At 37.0% G+C, this 19,762-nt stretch overlaps 1 protein-coding gene across 3 annotated transcripts; it reads right to left on the bottom strand.

The window, feature by feature from the left end:
• Positions 1 to 282: 282 nt before the first annotated feature.
• On the bottom strand, positions 283 to 15,926 carry TEX55 (testis expressed 55). Of its 3 annotated transcripts, XR_012331517.1 has the most exons (5): positions 14,182 to 15,924; positions 13,488 to 13,634; positions 11,644 to 11,706; positions 3,960 to 7,994; positions 288 to 1,670 (listed from the first exon to the last, which is right to left on the bottom strand). XR_012331517.1 is itself a non-coding variant. In XM_019922265.3 (4 exons), the coding sequence occupies exons 1-4, from the start codon at positions 15,337 to 15,339 to the stop codon at positions 7,944 to 7,946; spliced, it is 1,416 nt and encodes a 471-aa protein (XP_019777824.2). In that variant the 5' UTR covers positions 15,340 to 15,926; the 3' UTR covers positions 283 to 7,943. The 3 variants fall into 3 exon arrangements, 2 of the variants coding, with proteins under 2 accessions (XP_019777824.2, XP_019777823.2); XM_019922265.3 differs by having other exon boundaries at positions 283 to 7,994; positions 11,644 to 11,703; positions 14,182 to 15,926; XM_019922264.3 differs by having other exon boundaries at positions 283 to 7,994.
• Between the last annotated feature and the right edge of the window lie 3,836 nt (positions 15,927 to 19,762).

Genomic DNA, 19,762 nt, shown 5'->3' on the forward strand with positions numbered 1-19,762 from the left:
TTTATTGCAGAGGTATTGAGGATGTTGTGTACAGTCTTACACGTTGGGTCTGAGAGGTCCCAAGGGAAAACATTATCTCTGGTCTCAGTATGTGGAATGAGTATACTTTTCCTAATCAATTGGTTTGTTTTGATCTATTGGACACTGTTAATCTTCAACCAGATTCAACCTTGCCTCTGTTCTTACCACGCCATTGAAACTCCTTGGCAAGTTCCAAACAACCTCTATTTTGTCAAATTCAGAGGACTCGTCTTTTTTTTTTTTAATATAAAACTTATTTTTATTTATTTTTATTGAAATACAGTTTATTTACAGTGTTTCAGGTGTACAGCAAAGTGACGCAGTTATATGCATATACTTTTTCAGATTCTGTTTCATTATAGGTTACTACAAGATATTGAGTATTGTTCCCTGTGCTACACAGCAGGCCCTTGTTGTTTATTTATATATAGCAGTGTGAATCCGCGAACCCAAATTTCCAATTTATCCCTAAGCCCCCTTTCCTCTTTGGTATCCATAAGTTTGTTTTCTATGTCTGTGAGTCTGCTTCTGTTTTATAAACAACAGTGGACTCTCGTTTGTCTTCATTTTACTCAGTCGCTCAGCAGCCGATGGTACAGCTGATGATGCCATCTTTCTCATACTGCTTTTCTCTTCTGGCTTCCATCATACCATATTCTCCTTGTGCTTCCATCTCTCTGGTTGTTCCTTCTCAGTCCCCATAGCTGTCTCCTTCTTGGCCTGACCAATTATGTTCGAAGACTCCAGGGCTTGGGTCCAAGTCTCATTTGGGAATCTAGCTCTGAAATGGCACCTCCGTCAGGAGTCAGCCGGCCCCCTCACTCATGCCCACTACTTCCTGGTTAGAAGTCCAAATAAAGATGAAGCAACGCTGTCTGGATGTAAGGGTAAGAGTAAGAATTGTAGACCCTTGTCTTCTTACAAATACAGCTGTGTTTCTCTGCTTTCCCCCCAGAAATTTCTTTTTCTTTCCCTGGCCACCAGCTTTTGAAGAACAGTGAATAGGTTGTGGCCTCTCAATTTGGTATTTACTAAGTATATATACTTTTGATTTTTTAAAGTTTTTGTTTATTTTGTTAGATTTTGGGGGCAGAAGATTCCGTAATGCAATTTAAAGCTACCCTCTTTATCAGAACTGTTCTGAGAACTTTTAAGACAATAAATCAGATTTTGTCATTCCTTTGTTTAAAAAGTCCAGTAGTTCTCTCTGCCCTCAGCATAAGATCCAAACTCCTTACCATGGCTTACAAGTTGCCCATGTACTCTTCTGCAGCTTCATTAGGTACTACTTTCACCCTATGTATGTTCCAGCCACAGGGGTTTTGCACTTGCTATTCCCATTAGCGGAAATCCATTTCTCCCAGTGGTTCCCATCAACCTTGAAATGCAGCTCAGCTCTCACTTCCTCTGAGAAGCCTTTCCTTATCTCCCTACCTAAAGTACCCTGCCTTCTCCATGCCAGTGACTTTTTCTCATATAATCATGTTTTATTTCCTTCAAAAAATAATCACAGTCGATTATTATCTTATTAATTTATTTGTTGTCTTTTTTCCTCTGCCCTTGTTGCTTCACCAAAACTAGAGTAAGTTTCAAATGAGTGAATGAATTTCTGATCCGGGAGGTTTAGGGTGAGTTAGGTCTACTCAGTCCTGGGGAAAAAAAATTCATTTTATTAAATAGTGTTTGAGTAGAGCCACAAGCACAGGACCAAAGTGCCAATTATATGGAGGTATCTACATTTCTTTTTTTTTTTTTGGTATCTGCATTTCTTTAAGTATTGCCCTAAATTATTCTCTGCTTTAAAAACAACATTCATTATTCTATTCTGATAACAAAATGAATGAATGTTCATTGTAGAAAATAAAAATCACTATACTTCCTTACTCAGTGATAAACACAATGAACATTTTGGTGTGGAACCATCCATTTAGGAACTATTTGAGGTACTATTACGTGTCAGGTACAGTACTAGCCGGAATAAAACATGGCATTTACCTTCATGGCACGTTCAACCTTTCTTCTTTACATTTTCTCACAAAATAATTGGGATCATACTTATTTACAGTCTTCTAAACCAGTTATTTTTACTTACAATACAGTGCAGACATTTCCCTATGAGTTTATTCTACAACATAATTTTAGTGGATGTATTGTATCTCACCATATGAATATGCTATTATGTACTTACTGAATCTCTCAGGTTGAAAATTCAGATTTTCAATTTTTCAATATTATAAATAATGCTATGGAAAATTTTAACCACATTTCATTATTTTCTTCATACAAATTCCTAGAATTAGAATTTCTGGCTAAAGGGTATATTCATTTTAAAGTTTTTGGATTCATGGGATCAAACTGCATTCCAGAGAGGTTGTAAAATTTATACTCCCCACAGGAGTATAAGAAAGTGCCCATTTCTCTGCACTTTAAGCCAGATTAGGTATCATCTATGAAAGTTTTTTTTTGTTTGTTTATAAAAAATATTTAATTGGTATCTAATTTTTGTTTTAATTTATATTTCTTTGGCTATTTATATGTTATCTTCAGTAAGTTTCCCACTCATATTCTTGGCCCTCTTCTTTGACTGGGGGTATTTACAGTTTTAAAAACTGATTTCTGGGAATTTGTTACATATTTAGGATATTGACCTGACATATTCATTGCATCTATTACTCTCAATTAATCGTTTGCCTTTTTGCTAACTTTTTCTCATACATTTAAAAATATTTCATGTCAGTTATATAAATATTGTCCTTAATAATTTCTGCCTTTGGCATTACGTTTCAAAAGAGCTTTCCAAGTCAAGATTTCATATTTTCCTATTCTTTTCTCTCTTTCAGTCTGTCTGTCTCTTTCTCTGTTTAACTCTTTATATGTAAATATGTATATTGTTGTGTATGTATGTGTATGTTGTTATATGATACAGGGTAGATCCAACTATACTCATCCAAATAATTAAACAATAATTACAGCAACGTTAATTGGATGAATAGAATTTCATTGCATGGATATGCCACAATTTATTTGATCAATCTGTGGTTGGTCAATTTTGAGGTTGGACAATTATCCCCACTTTTCTCTCATTATAAAAATGTGAAACAAATCTTCTCTATAAAATTCTCCAGGTTCAGTGTCATTTCCGGAAGTGTAATTTGACTATATGCGTGATTTCATTGTGGGACAGTTTTGGTGATGACAGGGTGTGGCTCCAGTGGTGGGTGACTAAAATAGAGTATAAAGGTCGTAAGAAAGGAGGAGTCCTTTGTTACTCACCGCTCACTCCTCTCCCCTGTACCTGCCCACGCTGACTGTGGAGCTGTCTGAGGTCTGCCTGGAAAACATCCTGCACTTAGCTGCTTCTGTGGGTTCTTAGGTGGGTTGTCTGCCCTAATTTATCCATTATTGTTGCCCCATCTGTTTTCCGTTTACAGAAATCATAAAAATCTCTGGCTTCTCTCCCTTTTGCTTTGAGTATTAAAATGGATTTACTTCTTTTTGTAAATATTTACTGTAATTTTAATGGAGTTTGAGGAGGACTGCTTTGGCTTTCTTAAAAAAATTAAAACACAGAATTAGGCAGACAACTTAACTCTACCCATTGGAATCCTATCTGTTCATAAGAATAAGCCACACTACCACTGTCTGTCTGGTGTCAACTTGTTGCAAATTCTGCCAACACTGCAGGTAAAAAAATAGCCTTTTGAAAGCCGAATAAGGCATTGGCACACTAACATTGTTTGCCATTCATAACAACACCATTCTCTTTATCTGAGTTTTAGCCTTACAATGTTTCCAATCAAATTATTGGCATAAAGATTCAAGCATAGGTACACAGCCATCTGGAACCATACCTGTCCACACCCCTCTTAAACAAAAACATATCTGGACAAATGTGAGTACAAAAACATCAGCAGACATAATTATAATTATATACTCACAACTTCTTATTCACAAGAATAGGCGGTTTGCATGGGACTTCCCTGGTGGTCCAGTGGTTAAGATTCTGTGATCCCAATGCAGGGGGCATGGGTTCGATCCCTGGTTGGGGAACTAAGATCCTGCATGCCACGTGGTGCAGCCAAAAAAAAAAAAAAGAGAAAAGAAAAAGAGAATAGGTGGTTTGCAGAGTGTTGACATAAAGGCTGATGACATAAGAGCAAAAGAAGGTAAGTGGAGGAGAGAGGGTGAGTAAAACTGAGAATAAGTAGGTCAAGAAATAATAGGACGCTTTATCATGGAAAGCATCTCCCAATATATACATATATCAAATCACTACATTGTACACATTAACCTCACACAATGTTATATGTCAATTATATCTCAGTGAGCTGGAAACACACTCACATACATATACACACAAACATGAAATAACAGGAGGCCAATTTAAAAGAAAATAAAGTGTATGCAAGAGATTGAAGAGTAAAACAAGGGGATTTGTAAAGAATGGGGGAAGTAGAGGGATAATTCTGGAAGGCTGGGGTATTCCTGTTTCTATTGTTTCTGAGTTTCATAGCTATTCTCCTTCACTTTCCTCTGTCATAAAGTGGACTTAAAATATTTATCCCCACATTAATCTTTTAAAAACAGCTTTATTGATATCTAGTTCATATACCATAAACTTCACCCTTTTGAAATGTACAATTCAGTGCCTTTTAGGACAGTCAGAGTTGTGCAACCATTACCACTATCTAATTCTAGAACATTTTCATCACCTACGAAAGAAACCTCATTCTCATTGCATTCACTCCCCACTCCTCCCCCTCCCCTACCCCTGGCAACCACTAATCTACTCTCTGTCTCTATGGGTTTGCCTCTTCTGGATATTTCACATAAATGGGATCATATACTGTGTGGCCTTTGGTGACTGGCTTCTTTCACTTCACAGAATGCTTTTAAGGTCACCCAAGCCATAGTCATATATTAGTACTTCATTCCTTTTTATTAATGACCAAACAATTTTCCATTGTATGGATATATAACTTTTTTCATTTTTAACTTTTTAAAATTGTGGTAGAAAACACATGCCATTTACCATCTTAACCATTTGTGAGTGTATGGTTCAGTAAAGTACATTCGCATTGCTGTGCAACAGATCTTTTCCGTTCTGCAGAGATGAAATTCTATACCTATTAAACAACTCCCCATTTTCCCCTTCCCCCAGTCCGATAACCACCATTCTACTTTGTCTCTATGCATTTGACTACTCTAGCCGCGAAGCATGTGGGATCTTTGCTCCCCGACCAGGGATCGAACCTACACCCCCTGCACTGGAAGGCAAAGTCTTAACCACTGGACTGCCAGGGAAGTCCCTGAATTTGACTACTTTAGACACCTCATATAAGTAGAATCACACAGTATTTGTCCTTTTGTGACTAGCTTATTTCACTTAGCATAATGTCCTCAAGGTTCATCCATGGTGTAGCATGTGTCAGAATTTCATTCCTTTCTAAGTCTGAGTAATATTCAATTGTATATATAAACCACATTTTGTTTATCCATTCATCTGTCAAACATCACATTTAAAAAATCCATTCATCACTTGATGGGCATTTTTGTTGTTTCCACTTTGGGGTTATTATGAACACTGCTATGAACACTCTTGTACAAGTTTATATATGGCCATATATTTTCAGTTGTCTTAAGTATATACCTAGGTTTGGAATTGTTGAGTGATATGATAATTTTAACTTTTTGAAGAATTGCCAAACTGTTTTCCAAAACAGCTGCACTATTTTACATTTCCACTACCAGTATAAGTATTCTAATTTCTCCACAGCCTTGTCAACACTTGTTAGTGTCTGTCTTTTTGATTAGAGCCATCCTAGTGGATGTGAAGTAGCATCTCATTGTGGTTTTGGTTTACATTTCCCTAATGACAAATGATGTCATGTTTATTCTTTAAATGGAAGAGAGGAAGGGATATGCCCAGGAAAACTGTTCTAGTAGCTTCATTCTCTATTACTGTGAGGAGATTGGGGTGGCTGGGGAACGCAGTGAGGGAGCGTCACTAGGATTGCTCAGGTAAAATCTAATATCAATACTTGAGACACTCACACCTCATATCTATAGGAATAACTCCTTCTTTTAGAAGCATCCTTGGGGGATTCCTTCAAGGGAGATCATATATTCCGATCTCTGCTTGTTCTGACATTGAAACTTTTATTCCCATTACCTTTATATTCCATGTGTCATTCCATGTCCTCTGTCAGTTTTACTCTGAAAAGGTTGGGACTCCTATTCCTCTTCTAGTTGACAGCCAGCTCCACCTGGAGTCTCACCTTTACTCCTGGTCTGAGACTACTTCCTACCACTTAGGGACTAAGAACTGAATATACTTTTCGCTGACTGATCTTGTGCACTATACAGATCTTTTAGCAGAGAGCCTGAGTCACTGAGAGTGAGGCCTGATCTCCATTTTCTCCCTTCTCCTTTCAGTCAAACATGTTCAGACAGGATCACTGGACCATACCGAGCCCATCCCCTCTGGTCCACTGCCTCACTGTGAAAGGTCAAAATGACAGCTCTGAAATGCATCACAGAATGTCAATGAGAAGGGCTGAAGTGGCTGAGGTGGACTAGTTTGAGGTGTTCTGCTTTAAGAAACATAGTAAAGTGTTAGGGCTGAAAACCAGTGAACTAAATTCAGTATTTAATTTCAGATGTTATTGATAACATCCAAGTTTTTGATCACTAATGATATTGTGGACCCTTCAATATTTGGGTTATTTTGTTCCAGCAACTGATTAATTATAACCTTAGTCATGTCACTCAAAGTTTTCTCACAGGTTCACTGTAAGTTTATCAGCTTTTACCTAGTTTTGCCAGCCCACAATCAACAGAAAGGCTGCTTATCCGCCTGGAGTCTGGGCACTGGCACATTTTGTGGACAATTGAAGAAAAAGCTAAAGAAGCTTTGAAGTTTTAAGTAGAGATTTTAAAACTATAATTATTAGACATGAAATTCAGGTATAAAAAAGGGGATTTATGCATGATTGTTCAAACAGAGGCTTAATTCATTGCAATACACCACATAATTATACCAAATCGCCAGGGAAACAATATGAACAATCAAGTCTGCTATAATGTTCAAACAGAAATTCAATGAAAGGTTCAGCTCACAAAAGTAGTATCAGATGATCATCTCAGCTATGATTGCTGGGCAGATACTCTCATACCAGGTAGATCACGTTGAGGCTTTTTGCTTTTAAATACCAGTTCAACTGGCTACACGTTCCACACGATGCAGACACTCTTCAGAGGTTAAAGGTAATAAGGAAGTGACATTCTGCCTCTCCCATAGGTGTATACAGAGTAGTATAACATGTCTGAGTTTTGCTTTAGGTTAAAAATCAGGAGAAGACTATCCCTTGGAATAGATTAAATCACTTCCATTAATGTCAGAATATAACAGGCAGGGTCAAAGAGGAAAATAGTAAAAATTTGTTGGAGGTATTAAGAAACAAGAAAAGAGATCTTACAACAGTTACCTTCCATTAAGAGAGAAAAAAGTGCTGTTACGAATTATTTTCCGCACATTTTCCGACTGAAAATTTTATAAACAGTTTCGAGACATGATGGGTTTGTATGCTTTTGGGAATGTGTATAAATTGCTAATATTCTTTTCTTGATCTTCTCTGGGATTTGTGAACGTGTTTCTGCTCAGTGCTTTGGAGGAATGAGTACAGAAATATCAATGCATGGATAAGTATATGTGCCTATGTTTTTGTATGATGAGCCAGAGGTATCTGTAACTGTTAAACTGTTATGTGAATTTTACGAAGCTACCCAGTAGATTTTTACTTAAAAAATAAGAACACATTTAGGCAGAGTCACTACAAATGACCATTCAAAAATGATTTTTCGGAGTGGGAAACAGAACATAGTGTTGACACTGATGGTTGTAAACAATGTTGAGGAGAGATTCATTCTTCGTAGGTTTCACTTTTCTTTCTGTTTTGTATCACTTCCTGTACCTGAGGAGAATGAAAAAGAATTTTTTCCACTTGCAGTTTTGGTCTACTTTGAGTTACCTTATCTTGTAGGCTTAAAATATATAGACATTTAAAATACTGAAGTCCTTTTAAATTTTTGCTATCTTGTGGTTTTACATATTATCTTACTGTAAATTTAATTTGCAGGTTTCCTGACTGTTAAAGATGCTCAAGAAATTGTCATGTAAAAAATAAATAAATAATAAATAAATAATAAATAAAAATAAAATAAAATACAGAAGTCCTTGTACTGACTTGGTACAAACAATTTAGACTTTGATAAGTCACGAATATGTGTTGTAATATCTAGGGACACCATTTAAAATATTAAGAAGGTTATTAGGGCAGTGACCTTATTCTGTATGATACTGTAATTATAGATACATATCATATACATTTGTCAAAACCTATAGAATGTACAACACAAAGAGACTTTATGTAAACCATAGACTTCAGTTAACAATAATATATCAAACCAGCTGATCAACTGCAACAAATCTACCACACTAATGCAAGATGTTAATAATAGGGGAAATGGGGGAAGGAGAGGGAGTAAATGGGAACTCACTGTACTTTCTGCTCAAATTTTCTGTAAGCCTAAAACCATTCTAAAAAATAAAGTATATTAATTTTTAAAAATCACCCCAATGTGAAACCAAAAATAAAAAAAGATTAAGAGAGTATAACTTCTAAATAGAGAGAAAAATGGAACAATAAAAGAAGATAAAAAGTAGACGAAAAGAAACAAAACAGGCAGGACAAATAGCATACGGTAGGACAATAGATTTAAACCCAAATATATCTTTAATAACATCAAATATAAAGGGACTAAATGCTCCAATTAAAAGCTTATCAGATTTGAATAATTATAAAAATTATAATACATGCTATATATAAGAAAGATATCTAAAAGACAAGGACAGAGTAAAGTTAAAAATAATAAATATATACCATTTAAATATTGACTAAAATAAATCTGGTATAGCTATAACAATATTGAAAGGAGTAGAGTTCATGTTATACCTCTTAATGATAAAAATTCAATTTACCAGAAAAATATAAGAACTCTAAATTCATATGCACCGAATAACATAGCCTCAATTACATATACACAGCGTAAATTGACAGAACTGTAGGAGATAGGCAAATTCACAATAATATTGGACGACTTGAACAACATGTTTAGCAAACCTGATCTAGTGGATATATTTAGACACTTCCCAATAATTGCAGAATAAATATTTTTTCAACTCCAATTAATTCATTCATGGCAGTTAGCCATATGCTGCATCATAAAGCAAGTCAACACATTTCAAAGATTTGAAATCTTGATCTCTGAGTAAAATGCAATTGACTTAGAAATCAGAAACCAAAAGGCAACTAGATATCTAATATTTGATAATTTATATAAATAATCTAATGTCAAAAAATCCATAAGTTGAAGAAGAAATCATAATGAAAATTAGAGACTATTTTGAACTAAATAAACTAAAAACACCACACACTTAAATTTATGTGATAAAACCCATATGTATATATTATATATTAAAAAGGAAGATCTGCTTCCTATATGCAAGAGTGAGCAATTAAAAAAAATGAATTCTGCAAATAACAGCTATGTATTCATGCATAAAATACAACCCTGCCCACAAAAGAAAAACCCCACAAACCAAAACAAAACAAAAAACCTCACAGCTACCTGAAGGTTCCAGTGACTAAGCAAAGACAGGCAGATTTTGGAGAGGAGTCTAAACTTAGAGCAAGTGACCAAATGGAGCGAATTTCTCATTTTTTGTAATTTTGACCCAATGACAGTCGTGACTCACAGACATAGCTATGGCTGCACAAGAATGCCTCAAACTGTGACAGAAAGCCCCCTGTCTTTCTGGATGGAAGAATTACAGGAAGTAGACTGGTCAAATATGGCTAGATGCTGAAGAGTGAGGGGAAATTCTAGAAGAGGGGAGGAGGTTCCTTAATTCTGTGCATGAACTCTGCACAAGCCTCAGGTTGACTTCTGAATCATGCATTCATAGGACAGATTCAAAGTAGTAGTAGGCTTAAGGAACTGACCTGAGCTATGACCACAGAAGGCAAGAGAGAGAGCTTACAATTCAAATCTAACCATGTTAACTGCCAGCTAAAACAAAAACAACACTTGTCACAGGAGTATGACAGAACTCAAGTCTACACAGCATAATATTCACAATGTTAAGGATACAATTGAAATTATCCTAGTTATAGAAAACCAAGAGAATGCTACACATTTTAAATGGAAAAGATAACTTTAACTTCTTCCTTTCTGATTTGGAAGCCTCTTATTTTTTATTTAAAAAAATTTATTTGGGGCTTCCCTGGTGGCACAGTGGTTGAGAGTCCGCCTGCCGATGCTGGGGACACGGGTTCGTGCCCCGGTCCGGGAAGATCCCACATGCCGCGGAGCGGCTAGGCCTGTGAGCCATGGCCGCTGAGCCTGCGCGTCCAGAGCCTGTGCTCTGCAACGGGAGAGGCCACAGCAGTGAGAGGCCCGCGTACCGCAAAAAAAAAAAAAAAAAAAAGAAAAAGGCTAATGCTGAAAATACTGATAATACTAAGTGTTGGGTGTAAGTGATAAGGATGTAAGAACTGGATCTCTAAAATACACTGCTGTTGGGAGTGTAAATTGGTACAATTGCTTTGGAAAATTGTTTGAAATACTCTACTAGAGCTGATCGAACACATACCTGACAATCCAGCATTCTCTCTTGTGGGTATACACCCAAGAGAAATGTGTGTATATGTGCACCAAGAGACACGCACATGAAAGTTCTAGGAAAATTTTTTGTAATAGCTCCAAGCTGGAAATAACCTGAAGGTCCACATCTATCACAGAAAGGATAAATTGTGGCATTTCATACGAGTACTATACAGCAATGAAAATGAATGAACTACAGCCACACACAACAGCACGGATTAATCTCACAGACATATTTTGAGAAGAAGAATGAACCAATGAGTCCCTACTACATGGTTCCCTTTACATAAAGTTTAAAAGGTTGACAAGCCTACACAGATATAGAGAACAAGCTAGTGGTTACCAGTGGTGGGGGGCAAACTGCTGGGTGTAAGATAGGCTCAGGGATGTATTATACAACATGGGGAGCAGAACCAATATTTTGTAATAAGTGTAGATGGAAAGTAGCCTTTTAAAATTGCATGAAGAATTAAAACAACATTTTTAAAGTCTCAAAGGTAAAGCTTTTGGCTCTAGAAGTCGTGCTCTTAACCACCAAAAAAAAAAAAAAAAAAACACAGAAATTTAAAAATAAATTAAAAAAAAAAGGCTGACAAGTCTAAACCAAAGTGTTTCATGATTCATGTTTCATGGTAGAATTATAAAGAAAAGTGAGAATGTCATTATTGTAAAATTCAGAATAATAGTCCCTTTGTGGGAAGTGATAACCATGAAGAAAAGAAAGGGGGCTTCTTGGATGCTGGTAATGTTTTAATTTTTTTTGAACTTGAATGGTAGTTACAGGTGTGCTCACTTCATGATAATTCACTGAGTTGTATATGTTTTGTACACTTGTATGGGTGCTATATTTTATAATGAACAGAATAACAAGCTTGTTCTTTTTTTCCTATTCCATACCTGGCACAGCATAAAACTCAGGGGGTCTTCTGGCTTTTCATAGACTAGCTTTTCAGTGATCTGCTGAGGGAGAGAGAGAGAAAGGCATCACATTATGGTTCTGAGCTAAAGCTATATGGTCAGGTTATACCTGAAGCAATCTTTTACATTAACCTAACATGTACCATAGCATTTTAAAGAAATTCGTATATCTCTACATATTGACAAATTACTTTCTTACTGCTGATAAATTTGGGCAAATTAAGGTAAAATGTGGAGGGATTAAAAATTTAGGAATAAATAATAATGTATATTTTTCTAGTTTCTAAGATCAAAGAGTTTTGGAGAAAGGTTTGGAGAATTGTGATTTTGCTAGACTGAGAAATCAATAAATTATTTGCTTTGAAGAATAGTCAAAGAAAAAGTTTGGAATAAAAATTTTAAAACACTGTATGATTTTTACATAGAAACTTCCTCCTAAGGCATTTGATTCTAAAAGGTGAAAATGATGTTCAGCGTTTGTAATAATAAATGAGGAAGAACATAAAAAACTTCAGAGACCCCCTTCCATATGTTTTACTGTTGTTGAATAACTCAAAAAATTAGAATAAAGCAAGCAAAATTCTCACTTGCAGGGAATAACAATAGGGCAAATTTTTTGGTATAAAATATTCTGGTCTGTTTAATGCATCCACGCTAATTAATTATTTCATATATGTGTCTACTGAACACATATTTATAACTAATTTTTCTGATAACAACGTTCAATGCATAAGCATTGTTTTTTCTTGACAGATAAAGAAAATTACTTACAGAACGATTAGAATTCTACTTTCTACGGCTTTCATCCTTGAGTTTAATAATTAGTATTTCTTTGGTTAAAGCCAGAAAATCCAGCCATTAGCATTCTCCCACAAAAATGACATTTTAAAGAAAGAAAAGGCATACAGCAGTGTTAATAAAGCAAATATCACTTATCTCTATTTTATATGAGGAAACTGAGATTCACAGAAGTTAGGTAATTTCCTCCAAATCACAAAGATGAGAAGGGACAAAGTTAGCTTGGAGCCCTGGGCTAACAGATTTTAAAATTTGTGCACTTTCCTCTATTTCCTACTTCTTTAAACTTAAATTCTTCCAGTTTAAATGCTTTCATTTGGGGTGGGCCACTCTTACTTACAACTTTCTAACCACAAAGTTATTTCATGTATATATGTCATTATATATGTATATACACCTTGCTGCATAATAATATTAACATAAAAATACACATGTCAGGAGAACAGAAACAAAAACAACAAAACAGCAAAAACTTTATAAATGTGATAACATTTTATAATTCTGTATTGGCCAAGGAATGTCATACTTTAAAGAAGGTTCCAGCCCCATATCCTGAGGTCTATAAAATTTGTAGTTTCAAGAATTGGAAGCAACTTTTAACTATGTCATTTTTCTCCTAAAGACTGTGGGTTCTTAGATAGTCACAGGTTGGTCATCTTTTGAAAGTATTATATTCCTGCCTAGAAAGTCTTTTTCTCTCCTTTTCAATTGCCATTATTTTGTCATTCCTTCCTAGTCTGGCTCAAACTTTAACCCTGGGCCAAATTTTTTCCCTAGCAACCAACCTATCAGATCTCTGATTCCTCTGAAGGGCTTCACATCATGATAAAAATCATTCATTTGGTGTTTATCATTTACTACTTTTGGTTAATACGTCTTAATGCACTTACTGACTTCTCATTAAGATTATATCCCTTTTATAGCAAACGCCCTTTCTTGTACCTCTTATAAGCCAAGTCAAAGTTTGTCGTTTACATTATAATTACTTTAAAACTCACAATTAAAAAAGAGGTTGAGCGGTTTACCTGGAATATTTGCAGAATGTGGTGTTTCTCCACGTATCGAAGTGAAACTTGATAAGGATCTTCATGTACTATAGGAGGTAACTGCTTCTTATAAGGTTGATTGTATGCCTGAAAACTCCTTCTTTCCTGGTATTCTGAAATATCAACCTAAAATGGAAATATCCCCCAAGAGAGTCTTTAATGAATTGAAAATCCCCAGGAAGTTTTGTTGCTATTGCTGCTGTTATCAGTGGAATCTGGTATTGATGGGATCTGAACACCAGGAATTAAGAGCAAAGACATTATTATGAGAGACCTGGCTGATTCTCCAGGCAATGTAATGCACCTTGAGTCCTGGGAGGTACCTTAGACATCTCCAATCTACTTCAAATACTTTTCCCTTCACAGAGATTTCCAACTGACTCCAAATTCCTTTCCTTTGGTAGAAGCCCAGAGGGGGAATGACTTAGTGTCCCAGTGTTAGCAGCAGAACCAGGACTTGAAACCCAGGTCTCCTGAATCCTGGTACGTTGATCCTTCCTGAATGGCCTTACTTAGTGTAGCAGAGAAGGCAATCCATCTTTTTATTTCCCACCCTTCTCCTGCCCTTCCTGAATGCTATGGGTCACACATACCACAACATGTGCCCTCTTCCTACATTCTGCCAGACCCCTGGCTTAACCTCCAACCTCCCAGGTGGGTATCTTTAACCTACAGGCTTGGTTTCCACGGGTTGAGTTTTTTCTTGACTGATGATATAGTCCAATTTGGATGAGATGGAGGGAAATCTTGGGGAGTAGGCTTGGTCTTTTGTTTGGGAAGTACTGGTCAATCCGTGATCAAATGGGATGAATGCTTGCAGATCAGCTACACTTTCTGTTTCAGTTTCAAGGGAAGCCTTGGTTATGCTGCCATCTGTCTGGCCAGGCTCAAATTTGCAGGGTTGTACTCTGAAGTCAGCCTCTTTGTCTTCCTTGCTGCAGCCAAGCTGGTGGAATAATCTATCATCAGACCGGCTACATGCTCCATAGTCAAACAGGTTGTCTTCTGTGTAATCATCCTCTTCTTCCACTAAATCGTCAGCCTGGTCAGATTCACTGCCAGCCTTGTCAGGGTCAGCAGCCTGGTGTTCAGATGGTTTAGTAGCTTGGTCATACACTTCGTGGTGCGTCTTTACAGATGTTCTGTGGTCAACTTGGTCAGACAATCTATGATCAATCTGTTCAGAAGTTTTTCGCTCAACCAGGCCAGACAATCTACTTTCAATCTGTTGAGAAGCTCTTCGGTCAGCCGGGCGGGACATTCTGTGATCGCTCTGCTCAGAGGCTCTTTGTAAAGATGGGACAGACGGTTTACAGTCAATCTCTTCAGAAGCTCTTCTCTCAGCTAGGCTGGACATTCTGTGATCAATCTGCTCAGAAGCCCTTTGTTCAGTCTGTTCAGAAGTACCTCGTTCAGGCAGAGCAGACATCTGGCTGTCAGTCTGTTCAGACTCCTCCACGCCACCAGCTTGGCTAGATGCCTTGTCGTCCATCTGTTCTGACATGCTTCGGTTAACCTGATCAGATGCTCTACGATGGGCAACATGATGAGCATGGTTGGATGCTCTGAGGTCAGCCCGATCAGATGTTCTTTCTCCCATGGAGTCACATGCTTTGTGGTCAGCTTGATTAACTACGTTGGGTTCAGCCAGGGCAGACACTATCTGGGCAGCCTGGTCAGCTGCTCCGTGATCAGTCTGGTCATCTGCTTCCACTTCATCCTGGTTCTGTCTGTTGTCTTCCGGGCTGTCTGTGTGGCTGTCATTTGGGGACTTGGCTGTACTTTGGTTTTCCGATGATTTTGCCGGAGCCTCTTCTGGAGGCTTTTGCATTTTCTGCCTGGTACCAGACTGGTCTAGATTGCCAGACGCTGTGGGTGGGGCCGGGCCGGGTAGTCTAGGCGACCTTCGGAGCGCACTAGACAACAATACCCGCGGGCTTTGTTTGGACCTCCGAGCTCCAGCTCTTCCGGGCGCGTGGGCGGATGCCGGTGGATGCCGGGAGGTGAGCGGGGGAGCCCCGCCGCTGCCTGGGGAGGGATGCCTCCGGGCGCCCAGCGAGGATGCGAGTGCAGGGGCGGACACCCTCTCCCAAGAAATGGTGATGCCCACAGCCTGGCGTCGCCACCGCCCAGTGACCGGGCCTCAGGGCTCTGTGAATCGGTGCCTTAGAGCGGTCCCCTCTCCGTTTTCTTACGGAGGTCCACAGCTGTGTGTGTGAAATAGGATCCAGCAGGTTATCACTCGAACCAACAAAATGTTAGCTATGAACACGCGTCCAACCACATGAGGGCGGCAGACCTGAACAGAGGTTACTGTTGCCATCAACCAAATTCCACGTTTCATTGGCTACTGACTTTTGTATAACCACAGTTGTATTGCAGAGTATGATTACTGCTGGGCATGTGCTAGTAAATGGTCCTGCTAAATGTTATTTTTCTTTAGACTCTTATCGGTATTGGGGTGATGTGGCCCAAATTCTGTGGTTTTTCTTTTAATTAAAAAAACAAAACAAAACAAAAACTTTTAAAAGCCAGCCTTTCCAAAGAGTGCCCGTACTGTTTTCAGTGGTACCAGGAAGGCTTTAGTCCTTCTAACACTCACATTACCAAAGTCAAACGTATCTTTCTTTCTTCATAGTAAGAGTGTAGAGAGGAGGCTTTTGCTTTCCTTCTCACTCTCATCCCGACACACCCCTTGGCAGTTCATTGCTGCAGGAGCATCCTCTTCTCTGTCTCACGGGACAGGTGAGAAGCTGTTTTCCATCTTCTCTGGGAAGAGCTGTCCTGACGGTGGAAACTCAAGCTCCAAGTGTTTTCTTGCTGAATTAGTCATATATGGTTGGAGGGCTGGAGAGAGGAGAGGAGATCCAGTGAGAATGGGTTCTAAAATCACCCGATCCAATGGTCTTATAGCAGAAGGGAGGGTTAGGGTTAGGAGCCAGAGTTCTAGAAAGAAAAGGAGTAAGGAAGGTGGGGGACAGATAGGAGAAGGAATACTTAACAGGTGGGGAATTTGCACTTGATGGTGGTGGCCAGTGGGGTACATGTTTTGAGATTTGCCCCTCCCTTTTTGAAATAAACCTTAAGAATCCACTTCAGGCCAGCACGCCCTCTACTCTCAGGAGCGGGGTAGTACAGAGGTGGTGAGGCAGGCCAAGGATTGGTAGTGTGATGCCAGATATTCTTTTAATATGGGTTTAATTGCATTCAATAATTAGAGATAAGACTTAAAATCCAAATGCAGCTAGTAGTAATTAAGGAGTGAGAGGGAGAGTGCGTACCTTTGGTGCCATACTTAGGAGCAGAAGGAGACTTTAGATGCACTGAAATAAAATCATTTACCTAACAGTACCTAGAACATATTTGGTGCTCAAGACGAGTTTGTCGGATATAAATATATTAAAGATTTGCCTTATTTATTTATCTAAAAATGTGTGAAGCAAATGGATGCTACGTTTGAAGTAAAATAGATGATGGTCTATGGTTTGCAACTTCAAAGGGGCATTGGTTTTGTAGATTTGTTTTTCCATTTATAAATTAAATGTAATTATTGTAGAAAAGTAAGAAAAACAAGCATAAATTTGAAAAAATTCCCCCAAACACCCCAGGGATAACCTTATTAACATTTTCCTGTATACCCGTCTAAAATTTTTCCCATGCAAATCTATACATCTAATATCTATAGGTATGTGTATATTTTACAAAATGGAATCAAACCATGTAACTGTTCTATAAACTACATTTTCATTTAATGCTATAGTTTAAATGTTCTTCCATGTCAAGAAATGTAAATTAAAGAGCATTGGCTTTTGGAGTTAGACCAATTTGTTTTAATTCTGTATCTGCCACTTATTAGATTGTTGAGTTTGAGCAAATCTCATTATTTTTCTGAGCTTCAATTTTCTCATCTGCAGATGAAAATGGGAATAATATAATAGTTCTCAGAATTCTTGTGAAAACTAAATGAGATAACAAATATAATTAGCTCATATGTGCTTCATAAAGAGTAGCTATTTAAAAAATATATATAATTTATTATATGAATTTATTTTGTTGCTTTTAACAGTGCTGCATTGACCATCATTGTACAAACATTTTATAAGTTTGTCATATTTTTTCCTTAAGATAAATTTTCTGTTGTGGAATTGCTTGGTTAAGGAAGTGTGCTCATTTTGGTGTTTTGAAAGTACTATATTTAAAAATGCCTTCCAGAAAAGTTGGGCCAATCTCTAGCTCCACCAGTAATATATAAGAATGCTATTTCCCTATACCAAGTCCAATTCTGTATATATTTTTCATTTTTGCCTATCTGATAAGTGAAAAGTAGTATTTTGTTTTAATTTGTATTTTTTAAAATATGTTTAATGACTTTGGATTTCTTTTTTTGTAAATTTCCTAGTCTTGCCTTTGTCTTTTCCTTATTGATTTGTAAGAGCTTCTTACATATTAAAATACTTAATTCTTTGCTATATAAAGACTATATAAAACTTTGCAAATAAAGTTTTCTGGCTTGTTTGCCATGTAGTTTTATATTTTTTGGTTTATGAAGTTAAGTTTATTTTTCCCTTTCTAGTTTTTTTCTTTGGGGTCATGTTTAAGAAGACCTTTGTTATCACTTATGATTATACAAATATTCCCCACTTATATTTTCTTTCAGTACTTTTCAGTATGTGTGTATTTCTTTTTTTCTTACATAGAGTTAAGTGCACAAAGTTAAGTGTGCAGCTTGATGAATCTTTACACACATATACATCTATGTACACATTGCCCACATCAAAATATAGAATATTTCCAACTTTCCAGCAGGTTCCCTCATGTTCCTCCCTAATGACTACCCCTCCCAAAGTTAAGTATTGCTGTCCTGATCTCTGTTTCCATAGCTTAGTTTTTCTGGTTTTGGAACATCACACAATATGATTCTTATTCTGGCCTCTTTTAGTCTACATTATGTCTGAGATTAAACCATATTCTTACACATAGCAGTATACAGTTATTTTTCATTGCTCTGGTATATTCCATTGTATGATTATACCACAAACTATCAACTCCGATGTTGATTGACACTGGACTGTTTGTAGCTTGGAACTATTTAGAACTTTCTTGTACATGTCTTTTGGTGGACCTAAGTGCTCATTTCTCTTGGGATAGACCAGTGTGGGATTCCTGGATCATAGGATAGGCTCATGTTTGGCTTTAGTAAATACTGCCAGACAGATTTCCAAAATGGTAGTACCAATTTGCACTCTCACCAGTTATATATAAAAGAATTCAAGTTGCACCACATCTTGCCTCTTACTGTTGGCTTCGGGTGTATTTGTTAGAGCCTTGACATGTGAATTTGAGGAGGACATAATTATTTAGTCCATTACAGTCATAGATGTGAGGGCTTATTTCTAGATTCTCAATTCTATTCCATTAGTCTATCTATCTGTCCTTATGCCAGTCACACACTGTTTTGATTCCTATTGTTTTATAGTAAATTCTGAAATCAGGAAGTGTGAGTTATCCGACTTTGTTCTTTTTCAATATTGTTTTGAATTGCTAGGGCCCCTTGAAGTTGTATATTAATTTTTAGATTGGCTTTTCCTTTTCTACAAAGAGCTTATTGGAATTTTGATAGAGAATGCATTGAATTTGTAGATTGCATTGGGTTAGTATTGCTGTTTTAAGAATACTAAGTCTTCTAATACATCAACATGAGATGTTTGTCCATTTATTTATGTCTTCTTTAATTTCTTTTAGCAATCTTTTGTAGTTTTCAGTGTACAAGTCTTTCACCCTCTGCTTGGTTTAATTTATTCCTAGCTATTTTATTTTTTTATATACATATGATATTGTGAATGAAATTTTTTACTTAATTTCATTTTTGGGGTTGTTCATTGGTAGTGTATAAAAATACAGCTGATTTTTGTGGGTTGATCTTGTATCTTGCAACTTTGCTGAATTTGTTTATTATTTCTAATAGTTTTTTGTGAGTTTTAAAGATTTTCTATGTATAAGATCATGTCATCTGTGAATAGGGATGGTTTTATTCTTTTTTTGCAATTTGAATGCATTTTATTTTTCTTGCCTAATACTCTTACTAGAATTTCCAGGACAATGGTGAGTAGAAGTGGTGAAAATGACCATCCTTGTCATATTCCTGATCATAAGGGGAAGGCTTTCATTACTGAGTATGATATGGGGCTTTCATCAAAGACCTTTATCAGATTATCCTTGTTTTTATCGAGAAAGCGTGTTGGATTTTTAAAATT

This window comes from Tursiops truncatus, chromosome 4, assembly GCF_011762595.2.
Source record: "Tursiops truncatus isolate mTurTru1 chromosome 4, mTurTru1.mat.Y, whole genome shotgun sequence".
Taxonomy (NCBI): Eukaryota; Metazoa; Chordata; class Mammalia; order Artiodactyla; family Delphinidae; genus Tursiops; species Tursiops truncatus.